This window comes from Esox lucius, chromosome 24, assembly GCF_011004845.1.
Source record: "Esox lucius isolate fEsoLuc1 chromosome 24, fEsoLuc1.pri, whole genome shotgun sequence".
In the NCBI taxonomy this organism is placed as follows: domain Eukaryota; kingdom Metazoa; phylum Chordata; class Actinopteri; order Esociformes; family Esocidae; genus Esox; species Esox lucius.
This window is the reverse complement of record NC_047592.1, coordinates 14,769,135-14,796,143: the sequence shown is the minus strand read 5'-3', so window position 1 is coordinate 14,796,143 and position 27,009 is coordinate 14,769,135. Positions and strand designations below refer to the sequence as shown.

At 43.3% G+C, this 27,009-nt stretch overlaps 2 protein-coding genes across 5 annotated transcripts; one reads left to right on the top strand and one right to left on the bottom strand.

Moving 5' to 3' along the window:
• Positions 1-287: 287 nt before the first annotated feature.
• chrnb1l (cholinergic receptor, nicotinic, beta 1 (muscle) like) lies at positions 288-27,009 on the top strand. 3 transcript variants are annotated; one of them, XM_010887731.3, is made up of 11 exons: positions 288-338; positions 6,082-6,215; positions 6,520-6,564; positions 7,037-7,146; positions 16,513-16,621; positions 16,742-16,889; positions 17,041-17,229; positions 17,569-17,792; positions 18,568-18,743; positions 23,753-23,891; positions 26,452-27,009. In XM_010887731.3, exons 2-11 carry the CDS (start codon positions 6,189-6,191, stop codon positions 26,599-26,601), a joined length of 1,317 nt encoding a protein of 438 aa, XP_010886033.1. In that variant the 5' UTR covers positions 288-338; positions 6,082-6,188; the 3' UTR covers positions 26,602-27,009. The 3 variants fall into 3 exon arrangements, with proteins under 3 accessions (XP_010886033.1, XP_010886032.1, XP_010886031.2); XM_010887730.3 differs by lacking the exon at positions 288-338 and adding an exon at positions 932-972; XM_010887729.3 differs by lacking the exon at positions 288-338 and adding an exon at positions 4,101-4,544.
• Positions 8,062-10,737, bottom strand: LOC109615043. Of its 2 annotated transcripts, none has more exons than XM_020043293.2 (2): positions 10,610-10,737; positions 8,062-9,269 (listed from the first exon to the last, which is right to left on the bottom strand). In XM_020043293.2, the coding sequence occupies exon 2, from the start codon at positions 9,242-9,244 to the stop codon at positions 8,111-8,113; it is 1,134 nt and encodes a 377-aa protein (XP_019898852.2). In that variant the 5' UTR covers positions 9,245-9,269; positions 10,610-10,737; the 3' UTR covers positions 8,062-8,110. The 2 variants fall into 2 exon arrangements, with proteins under 2 accessions (XP_019898852.2, XP_034146455.1); XM_034290564.1 differs by lacking the exon at positions 10,610-10,737 and adding an exon at positions 9,719-9,776.

The window sequence follows — 27,009 nt, the reverse complement described above, 5'->3', positions numbered from 1 at the left end:
GTCACCTGATGGACCTTAAGGTTAATAACACTGAAAATGGGCAATCCTATGCAGGGCATTACATTGGCACCCGCCCACCCGCCAAATGCGAGTAGAATTTGGCTGTGGCATGTAACACAGTCACTCTTACTTGCCACTTTGGCGGGTGGCATTCTATACATTCTACACAGGGTTTTTCCTGAATTCAAAGTTCAAAGGCAACAGCCTTCCCAAAATCTCGCCCCGCCTCGGTGTTGGCATGGTGAAACATGATTTGGCACTCATATACAAAATACCAGCGAAACACGGCAGCTTAAATGACTGTAGAAGGAAACTTTTTCCATATTGAGTGTTGCCAGGTGGGGTATGTTTCTTATGAAATTGGGGGATTTTAATGGGCTTGGGCGGGTCTTTTTTTAATTATTGGAGTCTGCAGCAGAATACAGTTTATGGTCAATGAAATCTGGCAACCTAGCATTCAGGACCACATGGGGCAAGACATGGCGAAGATGAGTAATGTCGGAAAAACATCCTAGTTTTCTTTTACATCCAAGCATGTCAAAATATTCCATTAAAACGTAATAACCTCAAACTACATCTAATCCGCATAATTAAAAAATAAAAATTCAGATGACTTCTAGTAGCCTAAAATTACAGATTTGTTTTTAAAGAGCGATCGCGAGACAAACGAAGATGACTGCAAAAGACCATCAGATTAGGGTATGTACTATCACCAAAAATATTAGACTATATATGCAATATATAGAGTAAAAAAATACATATAATTAAAATATTTCAGTCACTAACAATATAAACATATGAGCGTGAAGACGCTGGAAAAGCGACAGCAACATTTGGGAGATTTCATGTTTCTTTTTAAATAACATGTTAGTTCTAGGTTATGTTAAGAATAAATATATTGCTTTCATATTTTGGTTGATATTAGGGAGGACAGTAGCGTGCATTAGCTGCTCAAGTGGACATGGACAACAGGTGAGATTTACCACTGAAATAGTATTCTTCAAGTGTGTAGCCACATTATATAAAGTATTTCACAGAGAGGTGTCTGTTAGAGAGGGGTACCACCTTTGCCTAGTAGGGACTGAACCACTGAACAAGACAGGCTAAGATGTGGCACACAATAGTTAAATTTGATCAAACAAAACGTAATTCCCCAACAACAAAATGGTGGCTAGTGAAAATGCTGAGTGTCCAGTAACTTTGGAAAACCACTAGTCACAGTGGCTGGTGAGCAAACGTGAATGTCAAGCGCTGGTCCTGTTGTACTAGGTTCTGTGTACTGCCCAGATGACTGTACAAGCCTAGTCACTTGGCTTCCCTAACACCTGTGTGTCTTTTATCTGCCCTTTATTCACCTTAACCTATATTTAACTTCACATTTGTTTCACTTAACCTGGAAAAAACCCTGGAGGTTTGAAACCACTTTCAATGGAAACTTGGTAGGAGGCCAGCAGGAAGTCTGTCTGCACACAACACAGTGCATTCAAAGCAATGTGATCACCAGATTTTCTCTATCAGAGCTGTAAACACAGCAAGTAAATGCCAGTTTTAAACAATCATTACAAGACCAGTAAGCATTATAGAAAAATACAACTGCTTCAAATTCAGTTCTGGCATTAGGAACTTTGAAAAAAAGGTCAATTTGGGCTCACAGAGAGAGGAACTACCGTATATAAAAGTTGGGGACATTTATGCTGTGGTCACAAAGCGAACTACAGTATGTACAGTATAGGATCCTTTAGACTGTACTCACAGAGGGAATTACAATATGTGTAGGATTGGTCCCTTAAGGTTGTTGTCACAGAGGGAACTACTGTATGTACAGTATAGGATCCTATAGACTACTCAGAGAGGGAACTACAGTAAAGGATTGGGCCCTTTGGTCTGTGGTCACAGAGGGAGCTACTATATGTGCAGGATAGGGTCCATTCATGTGAATGTGCTAGCATAAACTAAGAAGAAACATTCAGAAAAGATGGCATAAATTACTGAAATGACTGACAATGTTTAGAGAAACCATTACAGCCCCAAAGCACTGGGAATCTTCCAATGGGCAGTATACACATTATGCGGTGGTTGTTTTTCCCCATGTTCGTTAACCTCTGAGGTAGCTGTCGTCACTGCCACCAGAGTATGTGAACTGCTGTATGTCATTGACAACACTTACAGCCTGGTATCCATACAGGGGAAACAACTTGTGTGTCGCAAAATGACACCCTATTCACTATTTACTGTACTATTAACTAGTCTAAAGCAGTGCATCAGATTGGTAATAGGGGGCCATTTGGGACTCAAAAGGGTGTTTAATGATATGTATTATGGGGCCTTGGCAAAAACAGTGTTTATATTGGGTCTTGCAGAACGGAGGCCATGTTCCAAACATGTGCTTGACTCTGAGGTCAACTCTGAACCTGTTTCAGATTTATGATCTGTTTGTGTATGTGGCCTCTCTGGCAACAGCCCCGCAAACTTACATCAATAGCAGGGTCAAACAAGAGAGTTATCTTGAAAGGGGGATGTGTGGGAGAGACAGTAAGTTGGAGGGAGAGAAATCCAAAAAGGAAGCCACTAGGTAAAAGGTGCTGCCTGATGCCTTTTTGTGAGCCATTTCAATTGACCTGGACCCTAGTGTTTAGCTATGACTTCACCCATGGGCAATAACTAGGTAACATTTTTCCTGGTAGGGGGTCACATCATCATGCAGGAAAAAAGTTCCTGTGCCTATTTCTTTCCTATTGCAAATCCATTTAATCCCTTTAGGCATAATTTCCTTTGTGTGTGTTGATTGTTTGGTTTGACTGTATTGTGAAGTGGTATTGACTGTGTTGATACTCGTGTTGACTGTGCTGTTGCTTGTGTTTGACAGTGTTTATACTTTTGTTGATTGTGTTGATAATAGTGTTGACTGTGTTAATAGTTGTGTTTGACTGTGTTGATAATGGTGTTGACTGTTGATTATTTTGTTTGACTGTGTTGATGCTGGTGTTGCCTGTGTTGATTATTTCGTTAATAGTTGTGTTTGACTGTGTTGATAATGTTGTTGACTGTTGATTATTTTGTTTGACTGTGTTGATACTGATGTTGACTGTGTTGATAGTTGTGTTTGACTGTGTTGATACTGGTGTTGACTGTGTTGATAGTTATGTTTGACTGTGTTGATACTGGTGTTGACTGTGTTGATTATTTCGTTAATAGTTGTGTTTGACTGTGTTGATACTGGTGTTGACTGTTGATTATTTTGTTTAACTGTGTTGATACTGATGTTGACTGTGTTGATAGTTGTGTTTGACTGTGTTGATACTGATGTTGACTGTGTTGATAGTTGTGTTTGACTGTGTTGATACTGGTGTTGACTGTGTTGATTATTTCGTTAATAGTTGTGTTTGACTGTGTTGATACTGGTGTTGACTGTTGATTATTTTGTTTGACTGTGTTGATACTGATGTTGACTGTGTTGATAGTTGTGTTTGACTGTGTTGATACTGATGTTGACTGTGTTGATAGTTGTGTTTGACTGTGTTGATACTGATGTTGACTGTGTTGATAGTTGTGTTTGACTGTGTTGATACTGATGTTGACTGTGTTGATAGTTGTGTTTGACTGTGTTGATACTGGTGTTGACTGTGTTGATAATTGTGTTTGACTGTGTAGTGTGTTGACCAGGTGCTGGACACTAGACAGCCTGGCAAAGCTGTGGTATCTTACAGATGCTTTTTGTGTCTGCCGCCGCCACAGGTCGCCCTATGATTCCAATGCTCGGCATAACACACTCTGGTCGGAGCAGGGAATGCCTGTCATTCTACCAAGCCGGGGTGGGGGTACGGTGCAGGGCAGCACACAATGAGGGTTCCATCAACGGCACTGTGATCTGATGTGAGGTGTCTCCCCCTAATAAATACCCACACCCCTTGAGGTCATCTGGACCTCCCCCTGTGCTGTTCCCAAAAATATCTTCTTTGTCATGACCGCCAACCCCCCCCCCCCCCCCAACCCGCTCCCTAACACAAACTTCACAAACAGGTGTCTGCATACAGAGGCTTCCATAGTCCATAACACATTCCTCCCTACTGTCACTCCCAGCACCACCGACCAATCGGGCGCGAGCATCCCCGAGCGGATGACGCCTAGAATGTTGGCATAGCTGTACAGTGGCGGTTGTGGTGGCCTTCTTCGCACTCTGAACCTAGGTGTGTGTGTGCGGAGGCGTATGTGGGTCGCAGTGTGTGTGTGTGTGTGTGTATAATGGCTACAGAGACGCGTTGACTACCCAGGTTCCCGATAAAAGTCAATCTTTGACCCACCCTTTGTGGAAGTGGATACAGGCTGAGGGCAGTTGGTGGGTACGAGCAGCACACCTCTAAAGTGCCGTTGGAGAGTGGTGGATGTTTAGAGCATCAGTTGGTTGGTTGTCAGGTGAAGGCGCCAGACGGATTGGGTCATCGTGACCTGAGGTATGTTCATGATGACGAGGGTGATGAAGATGAGCGAGACCATGAACCTTCTCCTATGGATGGTGTGCGGAAGCCTCTGCCTCATTCTCACCGGTAAGGTGTGTGTGTGTGTGTGTGTGTGTGTGTGTGTGTGTCATCCTGGTTTTACCACACATCAGGGGAACAGTCGCTACAAAGTTAAACCTGAAGATTCTGGTATTTTTTAGCAAATCCCTACGAAAAGGCTAATTCCATCTTAGGTTCAGGGGGAATCTAACAACTGGGGTTTGTGGAACGCTCAATTTTACGGAATTAGGGAATGAGGGAACAGTTTAGGGTTAGGTTAAGTTTAGGGTTAGGTAAAGTTTAGGCATGCACGTAATGTTACTGAGGTTAGGGAAAATGGGGAAAATCCTTTTTCTGGTCCCCACATCTAGAAGGACTACCATGTGGGTGTACATGCTATGTGGGCACTCCGTTTCCATCTGAGGTTGTGTTGAGGATCACGTCTTATCAGCACTGAAGGAACGCATGGTATTGAAAAGTCTGAATTGTCTCATTTAGAAGATGAATCGTAATCCACTGGGTTTGTCATTGTCTGTGAATTAGCAGTGCCAATAACAGTACCTACTGGACATGAGCCCCTGGCCCGCTATGCACTTTGGTGACAGACAGAAAATAAAAAAAGACAGCGCCTTTGACCTTCACCTTCTGACCTACTGGGGGTGTTGCGGAACAAACCTTCCCCCCATGCTATGATGGTGACCTCTGGGCCATTCCCTGCAGAGGGGGTCCTGGTGTGGTGCTGGGGGTTCATTATCTGTTCACTTTTTCTCTCTCTTTTACTCTCTCTGTCTGTCAATATCTGTCTGTCTCTCCCATTCTCTGTCTTTCTCTCACTCTTTCTGTCTGCTTCTTAATCTGTCTGTCTCCACTTCTGTCTGTCTCTTTTACGCTACTTTTTTTTTATCTCTGTCTGTCTTTCTCGGGACAATATCCAGGGAGGAGCGGAGTGTGGGAGGATCAGGGATTTATACCCTCTGAAGAGACAAAGACAAAGGGAGGAATTGGTGAGAGGCAGAGGCAGAGAGACAGGGCTAGAGATGGGGGAGAAAGACAGAGGGAGAGAGATGGGGGAGTGAGACAGCCAGAAGTGGCTGTGATAGTCAGTGTGATCCATGACAGTGAACCAAGGCGCTGAAGACCTGTTGGAAGGACCGAGTACTGACAGATACAGCTTGTGGTTTGCTGTATGAAGTCTTTTGATAGAAGCCAACCTGCAAACGAGAAATCAGAAGTCCTTATCATCTGTGTAAGATCAAAGTGTTCCTTCATCGGCGATCAAATGGAACGTTCAGCGCCGCTCATTAACACTCCATTGTGGGATCATTCTATTTAGAATCTATTTGGATCTCAGATTTTGTCACTATTCTGTGCATGTCTCTGAATGTGCAGTGCAGTAGGGGAATCAGTCGGCCCACATTTGCTACTCAATGGGCACCACCTGTCCTGTCGTAGTTATTGTTCTTTAAGCCTCCTTCACTCTCTCCCCCTTCACTCTCCCCCTCCCCCTCTCGTTCTCCTTTCTTCCCTTTCATATCTCGCTTCCTTTGTCTCTCTTTGCCTTTTCCCGTCTCACTCCTCCCTCCAGGTGCATCGGAGAAAGAGAGGCTGCTCCACCAGAAGATATTCCACAACTACAACCTGAAGGTTCGGCCAGCCAAACACTGGGAGGAGAAAGTCAAAGTCCGAGTTGGGATGACCCTCTCCCAGCTAGTCAGCCTGGTAGGACAAAACACAGTAACAGGTTCAAGATTCAGCAGGACACTAGGGAAATTAGAAGGAGAATTCCTTAGATGAAAACCAATAGTGGAAACAAATAAGGCCACACAAATCATAGAGCTGTTCAGCATAAACACACACTACAACGGATAACCGACGCGCACACAAACGCGCTGCTGCGTCCCCTGGTACAGTCTCTCTCAGCGTCATATAGCCTCCACTCGTGCATATCCAATACGACAGGATGGAGTGTAGCAGGCTGCCACGCACAACTACCCCCGACTAATGTATCTATCTCTCTGGACAGAATGAGAAGAACGAGGAGATGACAACCAACGTGTTCATGAATATGGTGAGCGTCAGGCATTTATCTTCATCACTTCTCCTCTAATCATTGCCCCCCCCCCTTCCCTCCCTCATCTTCCACACATCCCCCCGTTCATTTGAAATGGGACTGTCACTTTTAATAAAGGCAAATTGCTGTTCTTTATCTCTGTTATGAAGCCTTGCTCTTTGGCTTGTCTCTCTCCGTCTCTCTCTCTCTTTCATCTGTTCTTCCCTCATTTCTTTGGTCTGCAGTACTAATTGGTATTAGGGTGTGTGTGTGTGTGTGTGTGTGTGTGTGTGATAAATGACAGCAACACCAGAGAACAGTAGTTAATCCAGTCTTTTATCTCGTAATCTTCTCATTGCATTTGTATTTAAATGTATTGCCCTTTCTGGTTTTTTTTTACCTTTTTCTCTCTCTGTTTCTCCTCACTCCTGCCTTTTCTCTCTTTCCCTCACCTCCTCTCACCCTCTGACTCTCCCTCTCTCCCTCCTAGGCATGGACAGACTATAGGCTGTCGTGGAATCCGGAGGATTATGACCACATAGATGTCCTCCGGATTCCTGCCAAAAAAGTGTGGCGGCCAGACATCTACCTCATAAACAAGTGAGGCTATTGACATGGAATCAAAGAGAATAGGCCGTTTATCTGTTTTGGATGTTATCTGACACGTGTGATGTTGGACATACATGTGACTCACAAGGATATTGCCTGTCTGTAATGACCGCATATGGAACAGTGCAGTCAGTTTGGACAGTGTGGCATATGGCCGCGTTTACAAAGGCAGCCCGACTCTGAACTTTTCTCCGCTAATTGACTTTTTAACCAATCGCATCCAAGCTTTTCACATTAGCTCTTTTGAATTTCTGTTCCCGATTGGTCGAAAGACTAGTGAATAAAACTCAGAATTGTGTAGTTTATAAAACACTAACACATAAATAAACACACACACTGGCAGACAGCGTTCTTGCCAGTGACATGTCTGAACATTGGTTGATGTTTCCAATGGCTTTAATGCTTAGATGTTTTTCTATGGCTTTACTGAGTTTTGACCAGTTAGGGGACAACCACGAATTTGGCAACAACCACAATCTAGGTGACACAATCACAATCATTTTTTATTTTATTTAAACAGACAGGGTCAAACTGAGCTTTAGTAATCTACCAGATTGTGGATTCAGGATATTCCATTTCATTCCAACGTTTGGTCTAACCTCTACTGACAGATTCAGGTCTGTGTTACCTCAATCAATCAATCAATCAAATTTATTTATAAAGCCCTTTTTACAACCTAGTTCCAAAACAAGTTTTAAGCATTGTTCTACAATCAAAAACCTCGGTGCTCTGTTTTTACAAAAACCTATTGAAAAGCCTGTTGTTGAGTGTGTCTATTAATTGTTAGACAGAAACCAACCTTGAGGAATTAGTCAATACAGAGTTTATTGATCAAACATGGAAGAAGCATATTTACTATAAACTATTTAAGCAACTGCAGGCCTTTTCAATAAGCATGTCCTTGCACGTTTCCTATGGGTCACGTCCAATCTTTCATTGGGCCAGAGTGCCCGATTCAGACATGCAGTGGCTTTCTGTCCTTGCCTGACAGTCCGAACACAGTCTTGGGTTGCTTCCGAAAGTTCCTGATTGGACCTCTGCTTAAATGCCAGTAGTCCTGCCACTGGCAGATGTCATCTGGGAGATCAGTGAATGTCCCCAGCCAAACGCTCTTGACCCAGAACACCAGGCCCACCAGTAAGCTGTTGGTACACTCAAACCACAGGACGTTGACGCTTATGTACGCAGGGATCCTGAGGCCTAAGAGCTCGCTGGAGATGCAGATTAGCAAGTAGGACGCCCACATTGTGCCAAATCCCAAAGTCATGCTGAGGTAAAGAGGGGGCTTTTGCCATTCGCTCTCATCCACCAGTGCTTTCTCCTCGTCCGCCTCTAGCTTCCCTATGTCGGCGTGACGGAAGCTCAAATCACTCAGCAGCGATGGGTCGACTTCGCGCCTCTGCTTTAACAGCCTGTTGGCCTCCTTCAGCCACGGGTTCAGGTGTCTGTAGTGGAGCAGCAGCACACAGGTGATGGCTGCAACGACACCCATGCAGAAGTGCTGTACTAGGGCAGAATCCTGCACCATGCAACCCAAAATGGTCCTCCCTCCCTCATATTCAACCTCTATGAGGCCGGTGACAGCAGAGGCCCAGGATCTCACGGCGGCCAGCACCCACAGCAACAGCGTCAGCGTGCAGCTCCACAGGGCCTTGCAGGGAGCGCTGCGGCAGGCAAAATAGCGCGTCTCGAAGGCGTAGTCCAGCAGCCCCAGGACTAGCACCGGAAGAGGCAGCATGTTGAACATCTGCGAGGCGTGCACCAAGAGGAAGCAAACGGTCACCGGGGAGCGGGTGGGACCCAAGAACCAGACAGCTGCCACAGAAAACGCCAACACTGCGTCGGCCAAGATGACGGACAGGCTACAGACGCCCATGAAAGAGGTGTGCAGTCGGTGCAGGCACATGGTCAGGAATAGATGGTCTAAGACCACCTTTAACAGCAGGAGGACCATGAATCGTCCGGTATTTTCCTCTTTGCTGCTGCCTCCCTCTTCCCAGGACTCAATGTTAGCCAGGAGGTTGAAGCTTCTGCTGTTCCCAAGAAGGCTGAGCCCAGCCCCGGAAGTAAGGAAATTGGTCTGCGGCATTCTGATCACTGTCACCAGACAAAAGCTGTTGGGAGAGAGAGGAACTGTTAAAAGTAATCAGCGATTTTACCAACCTGGTGACATAAATACTATCTGGCTTCTGTTGACTAGTCCAGAGATTCTCAAACTTTTTTTGTGCCAGGTACTGGAAAATCACGGCCTTATTTCTCATGCCTTATTGCTGTATATGTGTAGTACCAGTCAATAGTTTGGACAAACAAATATATATAAGCAATAATGTACCCTGGGGTGTGGTATTTGGCCCGTACCTCACTATACATCAGTGGTTCTCAAGTCCAGGTGTCGGGAACCTAGCCCTCTAAACATTGACTAATTTAGACTTGGGACACCAGGTGAATGCAATGAACTATCAGATAGAATAGAAAACAAGCAGTAGTCTGGGTCCCCAGGCTTGGAGTTGAGAACCTCTCGCTTACATACATCACGGCTATCAGAAGTCAGGATTTTAATTACCTGGTTTATATATATATATTCAGTATTTATACTCTTGATTCATAGTGGCATGGAAAAACTCCACAGAAGAGTCAGGATTTAGAAAAAACACACCTAAATTACACATTTGTTTTTAAGTTAAGTAAACCAAATTGAAAACTGACTTATCTAGATCATAAGTGTTCAACCCTCTCCTGAGCACTCCCCAGCCATCTCACAGTTTAGTTTTTGCCCTGCAATAGCTCACCTGATTCAACAGTTAAGGGGTTGTTAATTAGTTAAAAAGTTGATTCAGGTGTGCTAGCTCTGGGATACATCAAATAGATGAAATGGCTGGGGGTTCCGCAGGAGAGGCTTGAACACCTATGATCTAGATCAATGCTTTGTAGTAACTTAAATGCATGCAAATGTGTTTTAGATGTTAATGAAAATGTCAGTAATCATTGAGTGTTGACAAGAAGAAATGCATTGGTTTTTATTACGATCTTGCCACAGTCCCTCACAGTTTTCATGAGAGACATACCTTTTAATTTAAGGACCCACAATAGCTTGTAGCTCATTCTGGTATAAACCTAGTTAAATTAGTAGGAGTGAAATGGAAAGCACTCTGTTCATCTGGTAACCACTGAACAGAGTTTGAGAAATACTGGACTAAACAGGAACACTATAGAAAATCCCTTAATTAAACATGTGAAGCATATTGTCCAAATATTCCCAAAATAGAGGGGACTAAGCGCATAATACTGTAATTTTTAAATGGTTAATCCAAAATAGATGAAAATAGCCTTATATTAAATTGTATAATCCGCACCTTAACCCAATAGTCATTGGATTGTTTGAAATTCAAATCACTGGAATACAGAGGCAAAAGACTAAAACATGTCACTGTCCAAATACATGTGTAGTCCTTACCTTTTTATTGTTGTCAGTTACCTGCTGAAAATAAAATGTTTGGGTGGACCAAAGAGAGTGCAGTTAGTTAAATCAATCCAAAGAGAGTGCAGTTAGTTAAATCAATCCAACATGTTGTGAATTTAGCTAGAACGCCTCCAGAGGAGATGCAAAGGAAATGGATAACATTCTTCTGGGGATCAGTACTAACTGTTCTATAAACATTAGTCTGAGAGATTTGCACAAAGTCAGACAATAGACGGTGAGCTGGCCTGTTTCTACATAATTATACAATGTTTGAATTGGCATCAAGTTTCTAGTTACGGCCCCACCCTACTCTCAAAATGTGATGTTATTTGCGTTTTAATTTTAAGCCCCTATAGCACTGGCAGTGGAATAGTTATGAATAATATCAATATATGAGAGGTACCATATTTCAATAATAAGAAAATTTATGTTTTAAAACCTCTCCATTCTCAATGTGAATTTGTTCTCAACCGAAAAGAAACATCTAAATTCAAAATATATTATCAAGATTCTAGTAATTACTACTGAATAATGATTGGATGAAGTGTTATAATTAAATTGTTTCATAGATTTGAATCATTCTTCAAGTATCAGAGTAAGAATTATATGTAATGTTTATAAATCAATCATTGCTCTCTTTTTTCAAGATAAAGATAAGTGGAACTTATATTTCACATTCATTACTTCATTAGAATCCATGTGTTGAACATTTAAATTTCACATTATCTCCTGTTAAATGCATTTATTTCAGAAAAGCCTGAGAGTGTGTCCAAAATCATCTAACTAACCAACCCATGAAGATTAAAGGCCACATATTGGCTCTAAACTGTGATGACCAATCCAGAACCTTCACCCTTTTCTACTCTAACCAATGGAGGGTCAACTTGGCCTTTTGCTTAGGGTCATTGTCATGCTAAAAAGTCCAAGAGCGTCCCAGGTGAAGCTTTCGTGCAGACGAATGCAAATTGATAATATGCTGCATTCCTCTTGCCATCACTTTTCACAAGATTCCCTGTGCCTTTAGAGCTCACACATCCCCAAAACATCAGTGAGCCACCACCATGCTTCACAGTGGGGATGGTATTCTGTTCACTACAGTCCTTGCTGACCCCTCTCCAAACATAACGCTTATGGTTGTGACCAAGAAGCTCTATTTTGGTCTCGTCACACCAAATGACAGTGTGCCAGAAGCTGTGATGCATGTCAAGGTGTTGTTGGACATATGTTAACCGGCTTTTTTTTACATTGGCGCAGTAAAGCTTCTTACTGACAACTCGACCATACATGTCATTTTCGTTCATGTATCTTTGTATTGTGCTCCTTGAAACAACCACACCTTTTTCCCGAGCAGCCTGTATTTCTTCAGAGGTTACCTGTGGGGTTTTCTTTGTATCCCAAACAATTCTTCTGGCAGTTTTGGCTGAAATCCTTCTTGATCTACCTGACCTTGGCTTGGTATCAAGAGATCCCTGAATTATTATTTTATATCCTTTTCCATCTTTACAAAGTTCCATTACTTTGTTATGCAGGTCTTTTGACAGTTCTTTTCTGCTCCCCATGGCTCAGTATCTAGCCTGCTCAGTGCATCCACGTGAGAGCTAACAAACTCATTGACTATTTTTTATTTTTTTATTCACCTTTAATTGCCATTTTCACCTCTGTGTGTCATCTTGTGTGTCTGCAACAAGGCCAAACATTCAAGGGTATGTAAACTTTTGATCAGGGCCATTTGGGTGATTTCTGTTATCATTATGATTTAAAAAGGAGCCAAACCACTATGCGATAATAAATGGCTTCATATGATCAATATCCTTAAATAAAATACGTTTTTTTTGCATGATCAGTCATATTTTCAAAATCAATACCAAAAGTTCACACTTTCTGCCAGGGTGCAAACTTATGTAAAGCAAAATTCTAGCAATAATATACACTCACCTAAAGGATTGTTAGGAACACCTGTTTCTCATTAATGCAATTATCTAATCAACCAATCACATGGCAGTTGCCTCAATGCATTTAGGGGTGTGGTCCTGGTCAAGACAATCTTCTGAACTCAAAACTGAATGTCAGAATGGGAAAGAAAGTGATTTAAGCAATTTTGAGAGTGGCATGGTTTTTGGTGCCAGACGGGCCTGTCTGAGTATTTCACAATCTGCTCAGTTACTGGGATTTTCACGCACAACCATTTCTAGGGTTTACAAAGAATGGTGTGAAAAGGAAAAAACATCCAGTATGCGGCAGTCCTGTGAGCGAAAATGCCTTGTTGATGCTAGAGGTCAGAGGAGAATGGGCCGACTGATTCAAGCTGATAGAAGAGCAACTTTGACTGAAATAAGCACTCGTTACAACCGAAGTATGCAGCAAAGCATTTGTGAAGCCACAACACGCACAACTTTGAGGCGGATGGGACTACAACAGCAGAAGACCCCACCGGGTACCACTCATCTCCACTACAAATAGGAAAAGGAGGCTAAAATTTGCACAAGCTCACCAAAATTGTACAGTTGAAGACTGGAAGAATGTTGCCTGGTCTGATGAGTCTTGATTTCTGTTGAGACATTCAGATGGTAGATTCAGAATTTGGCATAAACAGAATGAGAACATGGATCCATCATGCCTTTTTACCACTGTGCAGGCTGGTGGTGGTGGTGTAATGGTGTGTGGGATGTTTTTTTGGCACACTTTAGGCCCCTTAGTGCCAATTGGGCATTGTTTAAATGCCACGGCCTACCTGAGCATTGTTTCTGACCATGTCCATCCCTTTATGACCACCATGTACCCATCCTCTGATGGCTACTTCCAGCAGGATAATCCACCATGTCACAAAGCTCAAATCATTTCAAATTGGTTTCTTGAACATGACAATGAGTTCACTGTACTGAAATGGCCCCCATAGTCACCAGATCTCAACCCAATAGAGCATCTTTGGGATGTGGTGGAATGGGAGCTTCGTGCCCTGGATGTGCATTCCACAAATCTCCATCAACTGCAAGATGCTATCCTATCAATATGGGCCAACATTTCTAAAGAATGCTTCCAGCACCTTGTTGAATCAATGCCACGTAGAATAAATGCAGTTTTGAAGGCGAAAGGGGGTCAAACACAGTATTAGTATGGTGTTCCTAATAATCCTCTAGATGAGTGTACATAACAATGTAAACTATTGGCAATTTATATTTTAAAAAAGGAGTAGTATGGGGAATATGAACAATATGGGTCGGAGTATTGAATAGTTTAGATATAGCAAGTTTAGCAATAATATACCCAACAATGTAAACTAGCAGCAATTTTAAAAAGAGTAGTATGGGGAATATGAACAATATAGGTAAAAGTATTAGATATTATAGATACAACATGAGTGTAATATACATGAATGGTACATATCAAGGAATATTCAGTGTACATTTAATGTACATGGAAAGACATCTGAGCATCTGGAATGTTCATGTGTGATCAGAATGATCATGGATCAGTGTTGCTGGTTGAGATGTTTTATGGCCTGATGGAAAAAATCTGTTTGTGAGTCAGGAAGTGCGTGCCCCAATGCTCCGGTAGTGTCTACCAGACGGCAGCAGTGTGAACAGACCATAACCTGGGTGGCTGTAGTTGTTGATGATGTTGCATGCTTTCCTAAGGCATTGTGTATGGTAGATGCCTTGCACGGAGGGGAGATTGCAGCCGATGAAGCGCTCCGCAAAATTCACTACCCTCTGGAGGGACTTGCGGTCTGCAGTGCAGTGGCTGCAGTACCGGGCAGTAATGCAGCCTAAGAGGATGCTCTCCACGGTGCACCTGTAGAAGTTGGTGAGAGTTTTTACAAACATGTCAAACTTCTTGAGTGTCCTCATTAGTAACAGACACGTGCAATCTGCCCACTTCATATCAGGGAACATTGTATAGGCGATCAGTTTTGCACATACACAAGTTATACCACTGACCTTTGTTGGCAATGTGTTGGCCATTTAGCCATTAGCTCAGAGCAGTCTAATGACTAGCAATTCAGCAAGATGAAACAATGCAATGGGTGTTAGAGAATGTGAAGAAAATCTGTCATCAAGTCAAAGTGGGGATACTTTGAAGAATCTACAATATCTATTTAATACTTTTTTGGCTGCTACATGATTCCTTGTATTATGTATAATTTCATAGTTTTGATGTCTTCACTATTATTCTACAACATCAAATGACAGAAATACAATTGATTGACTGGGTTTGTCTGAACCTTTGACTGGTACTATAAGTACAGGAAAACAATCTGGAAAAGTACCAGTCAGGGTTGGGCTACAAAAAAAACCACAACATACATTCAGGTCTACAGTGGTTTAAAATGGCTGATTGTCTTGAAATGGACCAGTCAAAACTTACCAATCCTTTTGAGAGACTTGAAAAGTAGCTGTTAACCAGTGGTGCCCATCCTACTTGAAAGGGTTTGAGCAGTTTTACAGAGACAAATGGGCAAAGGTTGCTGGAGTCAGAAGTTCAAAGGCTGGTAGAGAATTACCCAAAAGGATTGCAAGCTTTAACTGCTGCCTATGATGGTTCTACCAAATATGAACTTAGGGGTGTAAATACTTATCCAACCAACATGTTTTAGTTTATCTCCCCCCATTTTAATTTGTATCTCCAAATACCTTTTTCTTTTTTTTTTAACAATAGAATATGTTGCGCATTCAAAATGTTGTTTATGTGGTTTTAAAATGGAGAGAATCCAAGTTGTGTTTATTTTAATTCCAGATTTGAACACAACAAAATGCAAGTCCCTGAGGGGTGAATACTTACACTGCTCTCACATTCCCAGAATGTAAAGTATATAGTCTGTTTCTTGTGTCTTAAGTGCGGGTAACCCCTTATGGTTTACCTCAAGGTTATAATTTATTTTCTCTATACCTTCTGCAGTGTGTGTGTGTGTGTGTGTGTGTGTGTGTGTTTATTTACCCACTGAACTGTCAGCTGACAGCCCGAGACTTGAAGACATTGACCGAAACCAGTAAATGTTGAACATCTTTGACGACTGTCATCTGGGGTTTGTGCGTATGTGCCTGTGGATATGCGTAGGTGATTATGTATGTTGTCTATAAACAGTGAGTGCTCATGAGCTATCCTGTCCTGAAGCTAATTAGGCTAGGACGTATTGCTCTCGTCTCCTACTCATCTTCCTCTCTGCTCACAAGACTTCTTATTCAGCTCCTGTCATAGAAACATCACCCTGGACCTTTCATATCTTTCCAACAACCTTCATTAGCTTTGGCGTCAATCACTATCACGACGTATGAGAACCAGCCATAATATTCAGCCCCAAGGCAGACATTGCTGCCCAAGTCAAAAACATTTTTGGGGAAGTTTTGACTAATACACAGCATACTGATAGAACAACACAATCGAATCACAGTAGTTAACTACTAGAAATAACTACCATCTTCTACCATCAAGTCTTGTACTCCTAAAGTATGGTTTGTACTGCAATTAAAGGAACCACTATATAAACCACTATATATATAATTGATGTGAAATATACTGTGACATAGATTACATAGATTCTTTGGCCATATTGCCTCGATCAAAAATTCTATCCCTCTAAACTCTACTGATCTACTGAGTTCGGTGGTCAGGAGTGGATGTCTAGCATTGGAACCGAAACAATTCTACTATTAACAGCAGCAGCACTCATCTGACAGAGAGCACCATAGTTAGTTACCAAGTAAACAAGACAGTCATTGAGTTTAAATGCCTTTCATGTCATTAGGAAGCAGGAAGTGCGGAAACCCTGGTCAGCTTGCTTCCTGACAGGATACAAAACAATAGCCTGGCGATTCATTCAGATTCAAGCCAAAACAGACTGATCTTCAGTAGAATTTGATCAGCGTGCCTCCCTGACGCGTGTCTCCCTGTCCGTGCAGTAACGACGGCCAGTTTGATGTGGCTCTGTACGTCAACGTGCTGGTCTACAGTGACGGCACGGTCAACTGGCTGCCTCCTGCCATCTACCGTAGCAGCTGCCCCATAGAGGTACATTACCGCTCAACTATTATGTTGTCGTTTCCTCATGGAAACGCGCGGGCCAACTGGGCTGCGGTTTAAACGCTGTGAGATGAGGGGGGTGCTGCAATAACTCCTCCCTGCCTGTAGGTGGCGTACTTCCCGTTTGACTGGCAGAACTGCACCATGGTCTTTCGCTCCTACACCTATGACTCATCGGAGGTGGACCTCCAGTATGCCCTGGACGAGAACGGGGAGGAAATACATGAGATCATCATAGATGAGAATGCCTTCACCGGTTAGTGTCTTCTCTCATCCCTAGGCCCTGTTTTCTTATCTCCGTCTCTGCTCCTTCTGCTCCTCCTCTTCTGTTGTAACAATGTACTTGTGTACGACTCTGCTGCCTGTCCACCTTCCCTCTTACCCTGATCTCGTCACTCACTCTGCAGAGAACGGAGAGTGGGCGATATGCCACAAGCCCAGCAGGAAGAATGAGAACCGTGAGGACCTGTACGAGGACATTACCTTCTACCTGATAATCGAGAGGAAGCCTCTGTTCTATGTGGTGAACATCATCGTCCCCTGTGTCCTCACTATGGTTCTGGCCATCTTCGTCTTCTACCTGCCACCTGGCGCATGTCAGTCCCACAGCCCCAAATGCTTGCGCCGTCTCCCCATCCCAAATGCTCACACTGTCCCACCGTCCCAAATGCCTGTGCAGTCCCATCGGCACACCTGACTCGCGTAGAGATGGCTAGAGTGCATGCTCGCTGCCTTCTTTAGCACGTGGACCACAAAGATAGAACGTGTGTGATCATAACTTGAGATGGGTAACTTGCCATAGTGAATGACATAAGCGGAGGTATCTTTAAGAAAATATGTTACAAAAAAATGTGGCCCATCATCTGTTTTAATGTGGTCGTGATTGTGAAAGCAACATAGGTGCATGAGTCTTTAATGGTTTCCATCTCTCTCAGGTGAGAAGATGACCCTGTCCATCTCCGTGCTCATCGCTCTCACAGTGTTCATGCTGCTCCTGGCTGACAAGGTACCGGAGACCTCTCTGGCCATCCCGCTGATCGTGAATTATGTCATGTTCACCATGATTCTGGTCACCTTCTCCGTCATCCTCAGTGTGGTGGTCCTCAACCTGCACCACCGAACCCCCTCCACACACATCATGCCCCCCTGGGTCCGCAAGGTGAGCTATGGAGTCTGGAATCTGTGGGAAAATAGGTCCTTAATAACCTTCTTCTAACTGATATTTGCGCTGTTTTTGTACCCATTGCCTGATTTATGAAGGTCATTTGGGACCTTTTTACTTTTCATTTGTGAGCTTTTTACCTTTCCTCCCCGTGGTGATAGATGACGAATGGATTTTACGTGTGTCACCTTGTTCTTGTATCCAAGTGATAGATGAAGCCAGATTAAATTTTGGTTGATTTTATTTATAATCCTTAAGGCTGCCTAACCATTTGACTCCCATATTTTTTATTGAAAATATTTAACCTGGTCAAGCTGAATTATTTGGACACACCCATTCAGGTGAATTGGTAAATGCGTCCAAACTTTTGCCTGATAAGATATACTTTATGTATACTTTTATTACCTATGTTGTCTACTTTAAACAGCATTATTAGCTTATCTTTGTCAAGGGTGTCAGCCATTTAGGGGGTGACTGTACATATCAGTGCGTCTGTGAGAGGGGACAAAGTAATGGGGACCATATGAAGGGTAACAACCGGTTCTAATTTTACTGTACATTGTGTGCTACTCACATGCCCTGGACAGTGAGTGTGTGTGTGAGGTTTACTAAGAGTATTTGTGTGATATTTTCTATCAATGTGAGATTCTACTGCATCAATTTCATGGCTTCCAGCCTAGCACATAACTTTTTGTCAAATGAAGTAATATGTAGCCTGATACCCTGGGCGTAACATGACGTTCTTCAACTCTACAATTTGCTCATCATCCAGGTGTTCATCCACTTCCTACCTAAGTACCTGGGCATGCAGAGGCCCCAACCGGAGGAGTCGCGAGAGGAGGAGCCTAGTGATAACACGCCCCTCCGGAGCATCGAGGGGCACAGGCCGGGCGGAGAGTACTTCTTCAGGAAGATCAACCCTGAGCTAATCCTCCCCTGGAAAGGCAGGTCAGTTATCAACCTCTTCACACACACACCAGAGACCCAGTACTCTGGTCCGTACTCTGACCTCCGTAGTCTCCTCTCCACAGGCCTGTACTTTGCTCTCTGCCGGCCATTAAGTGGCAGTTTTATTTGGTTCCCCGGTCATTTCTGAGTGCCTCCCCAGTCTCACCACCCAGAATGGGTCTCATAAACACCCAGAGACCTACGGAGCTCAGGGTAGGTCACGGGGGGTGTTTGGCACAACTCATCCCAGGCCAAGGACATCACATTCCAGCCTGCAAAGGCCGGGTAAGCCCCCCGAGCCCCATCCCCAGTCGCCAGGGCGTAAGCCTCTGTTTAGTTTAGGCATTAGGGGTTAATCCAGAATTAGGGTGGGCAGATCGTTGGAGGGCGGTGGCAACGCGGGGGTGAGGAAAGAAGAGCATGAGTGTCGACCGATCCCGGGTAGAGGAAGATCGTGTCGCGGTGGTTTTGGATGTGAAGCGAGGGACAGTGCGGTGACTGTATCTCCACGACGGGTCCGCGTCCAGGCCAGTGGCGCCAGGGTGAAGTCATCCGCTGTGTGTTGTGGCGTAGGGGTTTAACTCCATATCTCTGCCGCCACAGCACTACTTAGAGGCCAGGTGTTGCCTTTCACACACTCAACATGCGTTGGGTGTGTGCGTTGGCGCTCAATGAACTGTGTGTTCATTGGTACGTGTGCCTGTATCATCTACTCTCTAAATGTGCCTGTGCGTGTGTATGTGTGTGTGTGTGTGTGTATGTGTGTGTGTTCGTGTGTGCGTGTGTATGTGTGTGTGCGTGTGTGTGCGTGTGTGTGTGAGGGTCTTCACAGCTGAGGGCCCAGCTATGCTCCCTTCTGTCTGGTGCCAGCAGCATTCCAGGGCTTCTATTCATTACCACAGACAGATGGAGCCAGACTTGCTCCGTCTCTCTCACACACACTGACACACACAGATGCAATTTGAACATACGGGCACACAGACTTGTGACGACACACAGTCACATCCATATTATTGGCACCCTGGTAATGACAAGCAAACAAGCGCTACATTATCAATACAAATGATAAGCCAGATTGTACGGTGAAAACAGCTTGTGATATTGTTTAAATTCAGATTAACACATTTTCTCGCTTGCGCAAGCTATTCTTTTAATGTCATCTGACCACTGGACCTGTTCCGAGTGCAAATTATTTTTATGTTTTTGTGGTGCTGTGGTCAGATGACAGACAGAGCTCTTTGACCACGCTCGGTAGGTTTGGTGTTTGAAAAAACACATGCAGAACCAAGACTTATCTAAACTTATCTACTATAAGATATTCTGGTGGATCTTGATTGTTTTTCTTTCACTGGAACCCGGGAAGTTCAATAACATTTTAAAAGACAATTAAAACAAGACTGCAGTGCCCACAAAGTGACGACAGACCTAAAAAAGTAACTACTAGAAGAAACAAATCTGGGGAACTAGATGTCTTAGGCTTAGTTGAGTGAAACACAACTGATCTACAGTCGAACAAGCACCGGTTTAGCCTAACAGATGATCTCTGATGCCCAGCCCCGAAGATGGGATGACTGCCTGGCTAATGAAAGAAAAGAACGTCATATGAAATAATAAAAGGACATGTGCCTTGGGATTTTAGTGAGTCAATACCTTTGTTAGGCCAACTCTACATGCACGAACATCATATTATTAGATTAGCATCACAGGTCTAGAGCTTAAAAAGATGGATACATTGATAATAATAGACTGCCCTGTTACTGGCAATGGGCGGTTGTTACAGGCATGTTAAGGTGAGAGCGACCTGAGGAGATGGGTGCTTGGAAGACACCCATTAACACCCTGTTTGTGAAGCGGTTTGACCCACCTTTGAGGTGTTGCTGCTATAGCCATGTATGGTGCCATGTCCGTGCCTGAGGTGAGCTATATAAAGGACATATGTTGGGTACTGAACGTCATAGTATTATGTTCTCTTCTCCCTATCATCACCTCAACGCCGATATCTCACTGGTGTTGATAAAACCATTGACAAATTAAACATCCTCTCTTGTCACGATCCATACAGCCATAACAGACATTGTTGACAGGTTCAAATGACATTTTCTTCCCAAACCCAAAGACGTTGGAGGAAAAGGATACTTCAGTACGCATTAGGTCACCATAGACCTAAAAGAGTTAATGCTAATTAAAGAACACAAAAAGTACAATCAATCTTTGCATTAAAATGTTTTGCATAATGTACTTATAAACATTAAAATACATGTATTTGCCTCATTCTGACTACTTAACCCATTCTACAAAGGTTTTCCAGCTTTGACCTTCTACAGTAGCTAGGTTTGTCTTTTGTAATTTGAAGGCTGCATAGAAAAGTTGATTAGGATTCAGTTTTTCTCAAACACTATAATTCATACTCTTTGTAAAATAATGAGCAATAACATTGTCCTGCTATTGGAAGTGTTGTGTATATAGGGCTCTCGAATTGGACAGTGGTCTGTGGGGCAAAGCACAGCTGCACCAGCCGTTCAAATGTCAAGTGGCCTTGCATGGGACACTGCAAATGGTTGGCATCGGACAAGGTTGGCGTCAGACACGATTGGCGTCGGACGCGGTTGGCGTCGGACGCGGTTGGCGTCGGACGCGGTTGGCGTCGGACGCGGTTGGTGTTGGACACGATTGCGTTGCCTTGTTGGACTGGAGGGGCTCCTTGTGGCAGGTCAGTTGTGGCTGTTGGCTGGGGAATGCTTTTCCCTCAAGGGCGTGTTGGTGCTGGGGAGTACTCCTGGTTGAGGAGAATGGCTTGGCATCATGTAGTAACCAAAAAAGTCTTAAACAAATCAAAATATATTTATATTTTAGATTATTCTAAGTAGCTGCCCTTTGGCTTGATGACAGCTTTGTACACTCTTGGCATTCCATTATGGCAATTCAAAAGTCCATACAATTAATAAAAATGGTAGGTAAGACAGAGGAAAACTGTATTGCATTCAATACTGCATGGTTGTGCTACAAAAACAAAGTTCCTTATCCTTCTTATCCCCAGTTGTGTTTCCTCTATCCTGTCCTAAAACTCACTGACCTGCGTCTACCCCAATCTACCTCAATATTAATCTATTCCCACATTTACAACACAATCACCATTCTTCATTTTGTTATTCACCATTTCATGGACTCAATACTTAAACCAGTAATTCCTTTACACATTTCAAGAACACATAAATACATCAGTTCAGGAACTTCCATAACACATTCTCTCAACTAGTTTCATGAAGTAGTCACCAATGCTTTTCCATTGTCTTGAAGGAGTTCCCACATATGCTGAGTACAGTACTTGTTGGCTGTTTTTCCTTCACTTTGCAGTCCAGCTCATCCCAAACCATCCCAATTGACAGACAAACTGATTGCCTTCTGTGTACCAACCCTACCTTGTAACAAAACAACTGATTGGCTTAAACGCATGAAGAAGGAAAGACATTTCAGAAATTGACTTATAACAAGGCCCAAACTGAAGCTAGTGAAGCTGGTTGAGATAATGCAAAGTGTGTACAAAACTCTCAAGGGAAACGGTGGCTACTTTGAATATTTTGCAATATGAAAAGTATTTTGATCTGTTTGATCTTAACTTTTTTTGGTTGCCACATGATTCCATGTGTGTTCCGTAATAGTTTGTCTTGACATTTTGTCTTCACTATCATTTTACAAAATGGGAAATAGTACACCAGAAGAAATTCCCTTGAATGAGTAGGTAGGTTCAAACCTTTGATCAGGACTGTATATGTACTGTATATCATTAGGCTGTAAGGAATGTTATTATTATTATAGTATATTGTTTTAGGATTAAGTCAAGCTCAATGTAGTTCTCAATGGAACTTTTTTTTGTAGTCTAGGCTTAATCTGGGTCTGCGATTAAGTGGCCCTTAAAGTTTGCAGAAGTTGTATAATGAGAGGATTCTTAGTGTGACTTGGAAACCATGCAATCGTTTATTATTAATGTATGCAGTACAAATCTTATTATTTTCCTCTAACTGAATGAATAACGCTGTTTGAACTACTATAGATGAACACAGCTACTGTATTAGATCAAAGCTGTGTGCTCGAAAAAACCTTGGTAGCGCATGATAAAGTAGGCATTGTGGTGAATATGGGCATTTTTCTTTTATGCCTACTTCTTACTGAAAATGTTGTGATTTCTTTATAATATTATATTACTTCTGCAGTGTGTATGGGCCACGGTGGTTGTGATGGTGGATGTGTAGAGGGTCATGGGACTACACAGCGGACGTTGGCATTGTGATCAAACTTCTAGGAAACACATCCAGGTCATAGAGAGGCTCTCTGTTTCCATTTCAATGAAAACATTGCTCACATCCTTGGTTAACTAAGGGATATACTGTAGCTTCAACTGTCCATAGTGTAATTAGTGTGATGATCATTTGTGTTTTGGACACTTTGAAACTTGAGCTTGATCCATAGAATGTTCTACTTCCTGGTTGCCTTGGAAAGACTGTCGTTTCTCAGGGTACTGACAGTGATAGTGGGTCAACCGAGCCCTCGGATAAAGCTGCCCTGGTGCAAAGTCATGTTAGTGTTGGAATGGATTCTCCATGACAACACTCTGCTGCTAAACCTGTATGAATGGAACAGCTGTGTGAAGCAGGAATAACTGCAGAGGTCCAAGGTCAGTTTGTTACCGGTTGTCCCAGCATTACCTCTCAGTCCGGGAATCTGTCACTGTCACTCAGGAGCCATCAGAGGCGGGCAGGCGCACCCACCCACACGTCACCGTAGACCCACGGGTGTGAGTAGAGCAGAGACACGGGACACAGGGGGGGTCCTCCGGGAGCAACACTGAAATAACGCACTGACAGCGGACGTTCTTGCTGTCGAAAGAACAAGTGGTCGGTGTCTTTGCCTACGATTGGCTTTTCTTCTCAAGTTTACATTCTCTTGATCTCGTTCTCTATACTCTCCCCACCACCCACTTTGTCTTATACCCCCCCCCCCACACACTTCAGGAATGAGAGTCCAGTCCAGATCCGGAGGTTCTTTGACACTGATAATTACTGTCTAGTCCTCCCGGCGGATCTCAAGTCAGCCATTTCTGCCGTCACATACATGGCCGAGCAGCTGAAGAAGCAGGACGGCACCGACTCGGTGAGCCACACGGACATGGTGGCCAACACGGATGCATGTACACACACACACACATAGTTGGGTAGTAATGGATTACAAGGAAAGAAAACAGTAACTGCAATCCGTTATGTTACCAACTAAAATATTGTAATCGGATTACAGATACTTTTGAAAAAGAATTATGATTACTTTTGGATCACTTCAATTGAAAAAGAATAGGTGCGTGAAATAATTAATAATTGTATTTAATGTTTTAAGGACATTGTTATTTGAACCAAAATAAAAATTGAGCGCCTCAGTTGTTGTGTGCGTGATCATCATACGCGAAAACTTGGACGCGGAAAAGCAGTTTTAGTGACTGATTAAGCGCTAGTTTAATTGGTAAACGCAACAAAATTATAAACGCAACACTTTTGTTTTTGCCCCCATTTATTATGAGCTGAACTCAAAGATCTAAGACTTTCTCTATGTATACAAAAGGCCTATTTCTCTTAAATTTTGTTTGCAAATCTGTCTAAATCTGTGTTAGTGAGCACTTCTCCTTTGCCGAGATAATCCATCCACCTCACAGGTGTTTAGACAGCATGATTCTTGCACAGGTGTGCCTTAGGCTGGCCACAATAAAAGGCCACTTTAAAATGTGCAGTTCCATCACACTGCACAATGCCACAGATGTCGCAGGTTTTGAGGTAGCGTGCAATTGGCATGCTGACTGCAGGAATGTCCACCAGAGATGTTGCCCGTGAATTGAATGTTCTTTTCTCTACCATAAGCCGTCTCCAAAGGCGTTTCAGAGAATTTGGCAGTACATCCAACCGGGCTCACAAACGCAGACCACGTGTAACCACACCATCCCAGGTCCTCCACATCCAGCATCTTCACCTCCAAGATCATCCATCCGAACAGCTGCTGCAACAATCGGTTTGCATAACCAAAGAATTTCTGCACAAACTGTCAGAAACCGTCTCAGGGAAGCTCATCTGCATGCTGGTCGTCCTCATCGGGGTCTCGACCTGACTGCAGTTCATCATCTTAACCGACTTGAGTGGGCAAATGCTCACATTTGATGGCGTCTGGCACTTTGGAGAGGTGTTCTCTTCACGGATGAATCCTGGTTTTCACTGTACAGGGCAGATGGCAGACAGTGTGTATGGCGCCATGTGGGTGAGCGGTTTGCTGATGTCAACGTTGTGGATTGGGTGGCCCATGATGGAGGTGGGGTTATGGTATGGGCAGGCGTGTGTTACGGACAATGAACACAGGTGCATTTTATTGATAGTATTTTGAATGCACAGAGATACCGTGACAAGATCCTGAGGCCCATTGTTGTGTCATTCATCCACGACCATCACCTCATGTTGCAGCATGATAATGCATGGCCCCATGTTGCAAGGATCTGTACACAATTCCTGGAAGCTGAAAACATCCCAGTTCTTGCATGGCCAGCATACTCACCGTACATGTCACCCATTGAGCATGTTTGGGATGCTCTGGATCGGTGTATACGACAGCAACATTCCACAGGCCACAATCAACAACCTGATCAACTCTATGAGAAAGAGATGTGTTGCACTGCGTGAGGCAAATGGTGGTCACACCAGATAGGCTGGCCTTTTATTGTGGCCTGCCTAAGGCACACCTGTGCAATAATCATGCTGTCTAATCAGCATCTTGATATGCCACACCTGTGAGGTGGATGGATTATCTCAGCAAAGGAGAAGTGCTCACTAACACAGATTTAGACAGATTTGTGAACAATATTTGAGAGAAATAGGCCTTTTGTGTACATAGAGAAAGTCTTAGATCTTTTTCAGCTCATGATAAATGTGTTGCGTTTATAATTTTGTTCGGTGTATATTAGCCGGCTCATTTAAAGGTGATTAGTTATACTCGATGAGTCTTTCTCAGAACAATGATAGGCTACAGGCCTACCTCGTGTTATGTATTAGTTCCAGTGTCATTGAGTTCAAGTTTCAAGGATTATTTGTCAAATGCACCGAACAACACAGCCGAGAAGAGTTGCACTGAAAAACTCAGGAAATGTTTTTTGAAGATCAGGCAACTATTTGTTAGATAGCTGTAACATGGCACTGCCTTCAATACAAAACATATGTAATTAATTACGATATTTAAGGAGAAAATGGGTGTTGGGAAGTACTCCATACAGGTAGGCCATGTGATTCTGATTGCTTTGCATCTCAGAATATTGCATCCATTGGTTATCATTGGCTGCTGACAACATTGTCTTTAAACTAAGAGTGCAGGTGTATAATCACAGTTTATTTCTATTATTTGCTATTGCTGGTGGCCCTAACAATCATGTTACGTTTGCGAGGGTAAAACCTATTTGTATGCGGATGTTCACGATTGCAAATGTGCGTTTGCGTGCCTGTAACGGATTACATTTAAAAAGTAACCTACCCAACCCTGCACACAAACACACAGACATTCAGATCACTGCTGTTCTGTAGCCCCAAAGCACAGTGTTCCCAAAATACCTAGTGATGTCAAGGTGCTACTGTGTTCATAATGTACCTAAATGCGTGTGTGTGTGTGTGTACGCACATGTTCCCTCCTCCAGGAAAGAGGAGACTGGCAGTACTTAGCCATTGTGTTGGACAGGCTGTTCCTGTGGCTGTTTGTCATCATCACTACTCTGGGCACCCTGGCCATGTTCCTGGACGCCAGCCTCAACTGCACCCCAGACGACCCCTTCCCCCTGAGGCCTTAAGTCCTCTCGCGCGCCCCAGCACGGATAGCCTGGTGCCCGTGAGGGATCACGGGCACCAGCCTATCCGTGAACTACACTTCCCACAATTCCACTGCTGAGTGCCGACTTGTTCTATACGGGACTGACCGTAGAACCGAATGAATCCAGGTCACTCTCTGTATCCTGTGCGTTACTGTCACTGTTTGAGATGACAGACCTGTGTACCTTTACATGACTAGTCCCCTTCTCTGATCCAACTCTCTCGAAGCAGAGTTATCTAACAAATGCGGTTGGTTGGTTGAGCATATATTAAAGAAAATATATTATTTATATCATTTCTGAATGTAATATATTTAATAAATGTGTTAAACTATTATTGTGTTAAAAGGTAATACAGTGCTTGTGGTATTAAAGAACTGGTTTAATGTC

What these genes read in the sequence shown, in the direction of transcription:
- chrnb1l (XM_010887729.3), top strand. Translation starts at nt 4,454, where the DNA reads ATGTTCATGATGACGAGGGTGATGAAGATGAGCGAGACCATGAACCTT. An exon ending in CCTCTGCCTCATTCTCACCG is followed by an intron (nt 4,545 to 6,081) that starts GTAAGGTGTGTG and finishes TCCTCCCTCCAG; the next exon opens with GTGCATCGGAGAAAGAGAGG. An exon ending in CTACCTGCCACCTGGCGCAT is followed by an intron (nt 17,230 to 17,568) that starts GTCAGTCCCACA and finishes CATCTCTCTCAG; the next exon opens with GTGAGAAGATGACCCTGTCC.
- LOC109615043 (XM_020043293.2), bottom strand. Translation starts at nt 9,244, where the DNA reads ATGCCGCAGACCAATTTCCTTACTTCCGGGGCTGGGCTCAGCCTTCTT.